This window comes from Budorcas taxicolor, chromosome 23, assembly GCF_023091745.1.
Source record: "Budorcas taxicolor isolate Tak-1 chromosome 23, Takin1.1, whole genome shotgun sequence".
Classification (NCBI taxonomy): Eukaryota; Metazoa; Chordata; class Mammalia; order Artiodactyla; family Bovidae; genus Budorcas; species Budorcas taxicolor.
The window spans coordinates 6,449,318-6,458,687 of NC_068932.1; the positions used below are offsets into that span (position 1 = coordinate 6,449,318).

The window sequence follows — 9,370 nt, forward strand, 5'->3', positions numbered from 1 at the left end:
CACCATGGCACAGGCATGGCAGTGTTGTCCTGGTTCACAGATGAAGAAACGGGACCTGAAGGAGATGGAACTTGGCCAAGGTCACATAGCCAGGAAGTGGCAGAGCTGGGATTCCATCCCACTAGGAACAGGAGTGGACAGGCAGGAAGTCCTTCTAGAGATCAAAGAGGCAGCCCCATTCTCTGGTGGAGGTGCCAGGGCAGAGGCAGTGCTGGGAAGGACCTAAGGTCCCGAACAAATACATACAGTGACCTTATCTATGAAGCAAAGTGAAGGCTGGATAATCGGGACTGAAGGAGGTGGAGAGGGCATCTCCTGATAGAAAAGGCCTCCTGGAGACTGTGGAAATGAGATGAGACTCGGTAGCCAGAACAGTGGCTCAACTTTCAGATTGACTCTCATCCAGATGTCTACCCCTTCCCAGCTCAGTTCCAGGAAGCTTCGTGACCTCTGGACTAAGTGTTCAATATAAACGAATACAGTGATCAAACCCAGTACTTCCAGTTCGACCTGGAGTCCTCTACCTCATTCAACCTCCTGCCACTTTGGAGTAGGAACAGGGGGAAAGTCTGGATGCTGAAGAATAAGGGAGACACATGAACAAGTTGCCAGCAGACTGTTTTAACCTCTGGGTCTTTTAGTCTCTGCCCTTTGCTTCAGGCATCTGGCTCTTTACAACCCTGGACATTTTTCCAGGTCTATGGAATGGGTCAGCAGGAAGTAAGGAAATGAGACCTTCCATAAGCCAAGGACAGGCTGGTTGGAAGGATCTGCTGGGCGGGGGGGAAGGGGAGAGTCTCATCCATATTTCTTGTGGTGTTCGGAGGCCTCTACCGCACCCTCACCACATGGCTCTGCAACCTCTATTTGAAACTCTTCTGATGGGTTCCCTCACCACCCTAAGCTAAAAGGACATTTTATGACAGCTCTATTAGAAATGTCCATAATTGAACAAATGCTGCTTCACAGTTATTGCTCTATCCTTCTTGACCACTGGCAGATAATTCAAGCCATCCACTTACAAGGTATCCGTTATATCTCCTTCAGTCAGTAGAATGGCACTCAGACATTCAAGTCAGAAACTTGTGTGCCCAAACAAATTTCTTTTTCTGCTCACTACTTCACACTCAACCAATTCCTAAGCTCTGTCAATTATACATTGTGGACATTTCTCAAATGTATCTAGTTTCTTGATCTAATTTCTTTTACCCTGATTCTGGCCACCATCATCTGTCATTTAGATGGTGGTAAGAATGGCATCACCGATGCAATGAACATGAACTTGGCAAACTCTGGGGGATGGTGAGGGACGGAGAGGCCTGGCATGGTGCAGTCCACGGGGTCACAAGGAGCTGGACACGACTGGGCAACTGAACAACAACAACAGCAAAGTACCTCCTTGCAGGTCATCTTTTTTCCAGTTTCATGCCCTCCAATCATTCTCCACATTTTAGTCAAAACAAGATTTGAAAAATTCAGCTGTGATCCTTCCTCTCCTATTGAAATTCCTCTAATGACCTTTGGCTGGAGGTCCAGAGTCTTACACAGTTTGTAAGTCATATCATCAATCGGCTTATGCCTTATTTCTCACCATTTGGCTTTCACACTATAAGACCAATCAGACGAACTAGTATTATCCTTGGGAACCTGACCTACTTTTTCTCACTTTCAAGCCATTGCACAGACTATTCCCATTGTGAAGTTTGGACAAAACACTGAATGAAGCAAGGATAGTCTTTAGATCACCCACAACTTCCTTAAGACTCCCTCTGGAAACTTTTTCATATGAAATCATTTTAGTCTCATAGACAACTTGAAATCATAATGAAAAGTCTCAGGTACTCTTCCTCCATCATTCACCAATGGTAGGATCTAACATATCAGAGTACAAGTACCAAAACCTGCAAGCTGACGTCAAAACGATACAATATGGGTTTTACTTGCATTTAACCATTATTTACCTGAATTCCTTTTTTCTTGGTGTTTAGTTCTATGAAATGCTATTGCAGTGATAGGTTTGTCTAATCATCACAGTTAAGACACAGAACTATTCCATCACCCACAGTGAAACTTTCTTGTTCGGCATCTTTATCTTCTCTCTGAAGCCCTATTCCCTGCCAACTGCTGATATGGTCTCCCTTATTTAATTTCGCCATTTCAAGGATATTATATGAAAAAAATAATACAGTCTGTAAGCTTCCAGGTTTATATTGATTTTATTTAACATAATGTCCTTGAAATTCATCCAAGTTATTGTATTAATTGCTGCTTATTTTCCTGTGAATTTTCCATGGTTTATTTATCCATTTGCTTATTGAAGGATAACTGGGTAATTTCCAGGGTCTTTTTTTTATTTGCTATAAGAAATGAAGTTTCCAAAATGTGTTATTTACACATATTAAATTTTTAAACTTAGGAAGGAAATTCTGATACATGTCATAACATGGATGAACCTTGAAGGCATTAAGCTAAGTGAAATAAGTCAGTCACAAAAAGACAAATCCTGTATGTTTCCACTTATATAAGACACCTAGAGTAGTCAAGCTCATAGAGACAAAAATAAAACAGCAGTCACTAAGGGCTGGGGCTGACCTTGGGGTTGGAAATAGGGAATTACTGTTTAATAGGTACAGAGTTTCAATTTGGGATAATGAAAACATTCCCGAGATGGGTAGTGATGAAGGTTGTACAACAATGTGAATGTACTTAATGCTGACAAATTGTACACCTAATAATGGTCAAAACGGTAAAATTTTATGTTGTTTATACTTACCAGAATAAAAGCTAGAAAAGTAAACTAAATGGATAGAATATAACATCATGGAATATAAGAAATATTAAAGAAAATAAAGTTAAGATGATAGAGAGCAGGATCACTTAAAGTAGTCAACACAGGGTTCTCTGAGGCAGGAACATTTCAATAGAAGAGAAGGAGCCAGCCAGTGACATGACAGAGAGGACATTCAGGCTGGGTGAAGACGAAGTCCAGAGCCTGAGACAGGAGTGGTCTTGGTGTGGCAAAAGCATCAGGGTGTTTGTGCACCTTCATGGATGTGTCTGTGCACATCTGCATGTGTGTGTGTGTGGTTAGTATGCACAAGCATGAGTGCGTTCATAGGTATCTTTATGTTTCTCTGCTGAAGACATGAATCTTGATCACAATTAGCCATGTGAACCAACTCATGTTGGCCCAGAAATGAGAACTGTCAAATACTGACGATCGGAAGTGGGTATCGTGCAGTATCGAAGAAAACTGCCACCCAGCACTGTATCAGAAGCCCTGGGAAATCCCCCTGAGAAGAATTATTTATTAATCTGGGGTTGAAGGCCAGGCAGGCCCATGTGGTCCCTGTCCACCAGGCTGAGTGGACCTTGTATTACCAAGCCCAGCCTCCTCTCTTACCCTAAGGCATCTGCCAGCATCCTGCTGGAGGGCCAGTTTCCTTGTGACTGTATCCCTGATCTGCAGAAGCCCTGGTGAGTACTTTGGTAAATGGATCTGGGGACCTGGGTCATAGAGTTAGGGCTTGGACTTGATTTTGGAGGGAGGTGGGGAGAGGGCAAGTAGAATCCATGCTGGAGTGTCTATTTTTCTGCTTATGCTGGGGCATCTGGAACTTTCCTGGATTCACCTAAACATTTGCAAATGAGACTGTACCTTTGTTTTCAAAGAGAGCCAAGACCTTGGGTCCTGGGATGAGGTTTCCTTGGGGAGGGACATCTAGAAAAGAACTTTGAAGATCAGATGAAATGTTAGGATTCAAAAACGAGAAGGGTATTCAAGAAATATTGCCAGTGATCTTGACATATAAGACACGCAGAACACCTGTCAGGAAATAGAGAGGGATCTAGCATCCTGCCTGGGCTAAGAGTGAGAAATTTCCAGAGAAAATTCTCCCCCTGGCAAGTCTTTCTTGCAGTGAGAAAGAAACATCAAGAGAAAGCAAACTCAAGTTAATTGTGGCTGGGTTAGTAACTAGCAGTGACTCTTCCTCTCTGGATCATTAGCTTGCAGCTCAGTGCCTGCCGCTGAGTAGATGTTGGTTATCTGGCACTGAGGGCAAAGGACTGTCCAGATATAAGGATGGGATGCAGGTGGCAGTAGAGCCCAAGTGGGAGAAGTGCAAGAGCAAGCCAGGTCTCCATTCATGATTACTCCCTAAGCCAGCAGGCATGAGTCTCTGGCCATGAGTATGCCTATTTGCTCTTGCTAAGGACACAGAGAACGTAATCAGAGATTTCTGCAGTAACACCAGAGGACAGGCACTGGTGACTCCTTCCTCTCAACAATGCAATTATTTATGTCTACCTTTGTTGAAGTATTAATTAACCAGTGTCATTGAAGGATTTATTAATAGATTTCCAAATTCCCAGTTTGGAGGCCAGGAATGGATTATCCATCTCTACATCACATGTGCCCAGTATAGGTTATAAGCTCATTAAATATGTGTAGATAAAGAGAACAAGATGAGATCATCTTCCTTGACTTTTCTTACACCAAGGTGAGGACCATGTCGCTGTTTACGTCACTTCCTTTTCTTCTCCTGACTGTGGTGACAGCATCTTGTGCGGACACAGAAGCAGAGAACTGTGAGAATATCCAGAAGACCTGCCCTGTGATTGCCTGTGGTCCTCCAGGCATCAACGGCCTCCCAGGCAAAGATGGGCGTGATGGTGCCAAGGGAGAAAAGGGAGAACCAAGTACAGTTTGGGCTGTTCTTTCTCTGCGACTCTTTATCTCCCGAAGGAAACTGCCTGGATTGGGAGGAGGGTAATGTATTCATGCCACTTGTATTACTCTTAACTACATATTATCATTTGAAACAGAGATACGGCTCTGATTCTGGCATCCCAGACTCTCACACAGGAACTGCTAACACTTGGTGGTCCTGCAGGCTCAGGGAGTTGACCCTCAAGGCAGACCATCCCATGGGACATAGGAGGCTTTTCTTCTATGGTCCTTACAAACAGCAGCTCAGAAAAGTTAGCCCTAGCTCAGTGTCTCCTTTCCCCTGGGAAGGGATTGGGCCTCATATTTTTTTGAGAAATAGAAAAGGAACACAAATATTGAGTCATGTTTCCTTTTTCCTCCAACAGGTCAAGGACTCAGAGGCTCGCAGGGTCCTCCTGGAAAGATGGGGCCTCAAGGAACGCCAGGGATCCCTGGGATACCAGGACCAACAGGCCAAAAAGGAGACCCTGGAGAAAAAATGGGTAAGGAGTTTACTTTAGCAAGGTCCAGGCTGAAGTCCCCTGGGGTCTGTGGGCTCAAGTATCATGTGGGACATGCCCCTTCTGCTGCTTCCTGGGGAGATGCCCAACTCTGCTTCCTGACTAAGCAGCCTCCAGCTTCTGTAGGTTACTTAGAGCCTCAGGCATTCCTACCAATTCCTGAATACAGAGTCACAAACCGTTTGGAGCCAAACCCTCGCGAGATGCCTGCTGAAGGATCTGAGCCCTGGCTACTCTTCAGCTGAAACGATTTGGTCCAAAAGGGAGAATATATGTGTTGGGCTTATTATGCCTATTTTTGCAAGAGTGGTAGATACATGGTATATCAATTATCTCTTACTTCATGAGAAACAACACACAGCCATTTATTTAAATCAAAATTCTGTGAATCAAATAATTTCTTTGCTGGTCTCAGCTGGACTCACTCGTGTGTCAACTGGTGGCCAATGGTCTCACTTACACGTTGGCTATTGTGCACCCATCAACTGGAGTGATGAAGGTGACTGAGCCACGGGTCTCTCATCCTCCAGTTGACTCACCTGGCCTTAATCACACAGAGGTGATTACAGGATTCACAAGAAAAGGAAGAGCGGAAGGTTTAAGGCCTCCTTAAGGCTTGGGATACATACACTATTGCTTCTGCTACATTGTATTGATCAACACAAGTCACAAGGCCAGCTCAAATTCAAGGAGTGGGGAATGGACTCCATTTCCTAAGAGAAGCTGTATCATATCGAGGTCATTTTTGCCATCAACTACACATAGCTTGTCTCATGCCCTCCCCCATGGATAATGGACAACTCACAGAAATCCTAGTTTACTGATTAACAGGACAAACTCAGGAAAAACAAACAACAAAATGAACAAAAACAAGACATGCCCAAAGATGAAACTCTGTAGACTTTATAGTCAATATTCACCAGCTCATAATAATTCTTCAATTAGTTTATTCCACAGTTTCGTCCATGATAGAGCTATTTGTTTGGAGAAATAAAACAATTAGTGAGTAGCTTGGCATGTGGAGAGCTATAATGCTATTAACAGATCAACAGGGAGTGTGTGTATGTGTGTGTGTGTGTGCGGATGTATGTGTCTATAAAGTGTCTTTACATACATTCAACAGAGGAAGAGTCATGTTTTGGGTTAGATGGAAATAAAGACAATTTTCCTTCTTTTTGCTTCTTGATATTTTTCTTTTTTTTCCAAAAAACAAATATCAATATAAAATAAACTTTTAATTTAATTTAATTTTTTTTAGTTTCAAAAGGTACCCTACCCCCTTATAGTTCTAAGATAACTTCTTAACAGCACTCTTTCACTTAATTTTCTAGGTGACTATATTAGACTGGCTACTTCAGAAACAGCAACTCTATGACCTGAATTGAACCAGATCAAAAACTGTAAGCCTTCTCTCTTTTCAGGCAGCTGAAGTTTGGTAAAGTGAAAGACAACATTTATTGAATATATTTAATTTTCTAGTACCTGGATAGTTGTCTATTCATATTCTGATTTCATGAAATCTTCACAACAACTTTGGTAGAAATGAAGGCAAAGAAAAAGTACATAATTTGCTCAAAAGCGTAGAACTAATGAGTAGCAGAGCCACTTATAAACTGAAGTCAGTCTGGTACCAGAGAGGGCTACCCAGGTTGCTCAGTGCCAGTTGGCACCCAGGTGCCAATGCAGGAGATGTAGGAGACGCAGGTTTGATCCCTGGGTTGGGAAGACCCCCTGGAGTAGGAAATGGCAACCCATTTCAGTATTGTTGCCTGGAAAATCCCATGGACAGAGGAGCCCAGAGGGTTGCTATCCATGGGGCCTCAAAGAGTCAGACACAACTGACCAAATGAGCATTCATGCTTGCTAATACCAGAGACCCTGATTCTGCTTCTTCATGTTACACTGTACAGTGTACATAGAGGTCACTGAAAATGGGACCAACACCTCTTTCCCTTTGTTATGCTGGTGCTGAGAACTGGCAATGGGGCTTAACCTGTTGCTTGCCCTGAGACAAATATTCTAAGAAATTTACATTTATTTATGTTAATATTGGGGTAAAACTTAGAATTCCAAATTATGTGTATTCTAGAATATGGTCCAAAGAGACAAAGGCCTTTGTTCCAGTTCATCTGTTCAGATTAGGGCTGCTAGATTTAACCAAAAAAAGTTTACTGAGTTAAATCTGAATTTCAGGTAAACAACAGAATTTTTTTTGGGTGGGGGGGGGATATATGTATGTCCTAAAAACTGCATATGAGATCTTTATACTAAAATTTTTTTAAAAATCCACTGCTTTTCTATAATTCAAATGTAACTGGACATACCATATTTTATATGGCATCTGTACTATAGAAACTTTCATCCAGAAAAATATCTTGGGCTGGACTTAGAGACAAACCGTGTCACCTATATTTTCCCATTTTAGGGCTAATCTTCTCTCTGGGCAAAAGAGTTGGGAAGAAGATATTTTTTACCAATGGTAAAAAGATGCCTTTTAATGAAGTGAAGACTCTGTGTGCACAGTTCCAGGGCCGTGTGGCCACCCCTATGAATGCTGAAGAAAACGGGGCCCTCAAGGATTTCGTCACTGAAGAGGCTTTCCTGGGCATCACAGATCAGGAGACTGAAGGCCAATTTATGGATCTGACAGGAAGGAGGGTAACCTACCAAAACTGGAATGACGGCGAGCCTAACAATGCTTCTCCTGGGGAGCACTGTGTGACACTCCTGTCGGACGGCACATGGAATGACATCGCTTGTTCCGCCTCCTATTTGACTGTCTGCGAATTCTCTATCTGAGGGGGCATGAGCCTCAAGTCCTCCTGTCCTGTTACTCATCTCATGGGCCCACAACCTGGTTTGGAGGAAAAATCTATGTCAATTTCACACACTCTGTACTGAGTTGCTCTTTTGTGGGGAAACAGAGACAATGAGAAGAATGGATTGAAAATGATGTGATGTGGAAGTGAGAAGCGTGAAGAGACTTATAGTGGTGTAGACCCAATCACGAATAATAATCACTTCAGTAACGACAAAATAATAGTAATAGTAGCAACCACAGTAATAGTAGGTGTACTAATAACATATTTAAAAATGTTTACTGTGAGTCAGACATTACATGTAAGATTATACATTGAGTATCTAATTTAATTAGGCTGTTCATTTTTGCTTGAGAGTTATCTAAGGTAAAAAAAAAATAAAATGGATTTATTTTTATATTTACTCTAAACACCTATGTTCTATTGAACCTTTCTTTCTCCTTGGGTTGAGGGCTAACCTTAATGACATCTTTCCAGCCTAATTTCCATAGCTTTTCTGTCAGTCTCAGGTATTATCTATTTTGTTGCTTTCTTTCTAAACTGTATTTTATTTTCTTTTTAAGGAACTGCTACACTACGTAAATAGCAAAAATATCAAATGAATCGATTAATGAATGCTCACCTAAATATGCACCTATATAACTACCTTCCAAATCAAGATACAGAACATTTCCAGCATCTTAAAAGCCCCTTCATAACCCCTTCTAGTTGACATCCCCGAAGGTAAATACTATTCTGAGCTCTAGTATCATACTTTAATTTTGTGTATGATATTTCATATAGGTGGAATGAAGTGTATAAACTTCAGATAGATGGAATCAGACTATACATACAGTTTTATATCATGCTGTTTTTCATTCAAAATTAAGTCTGTGAGACTCATTCCTGCTGTTAACATGTAGCAGTAGAGTTTTCATTTTCACTCTCCTGTAGGATTCCGCTATATGAGTGTATCTCAGTGTATTCATTATATTGCTAATGGACAATTGGACTGTTTCCAGTTTCTGTCAAGAGAAAAACCTGATGAATATTTCTGTATTTGTCTTTTGTTTTTGCATTAGTATTCGCAAAAAACATTAGTATTCTGTATTTGCATTCGTTTCTCTTGGCTATCTAACCGGAAGTAGAACTGGTGGGTCATGGAGTAAGCATTGTGTAAGTAACTTCAGTAGATCCTGCCAGTTTTCCAAAATGATCATATGAATTTACATTTCTACCAACAAGGTGTGTCAGTTCTGGTTGCCCTGCATATTTGTAAAAGAGTTAACATTTTTAGTCCTTTTAACTTTGGCCATTTCTGTGAGTTTTTACTTTCAGAT

General features: G+C 41.6%; 1 protein-coding gene across 1 annotated transcript; it reads left to right on the forward strand.

Annotated features, from left to right (window-relative positions):
* Nucleotides 1–4,511: 4,511 nt before the first annotated feature.
* MBL2 (mannose binding lectin 2) lies at nucleotides 4,512–8,031 on the forward strand. The gene is given in 4 exon segments (XM_052661158.1): nucleotides 4,512–4,701; nucleotides 5,098–5,214; nucleotides 6,564–6,632; nucleotides 7,658–8,031. Coding segments are annotated over 4 exon segments (750 nt in total).
* The last annotated feature ends 1,339 nt before the right edge of the window (nucleotides 8,032–9,370 follow it).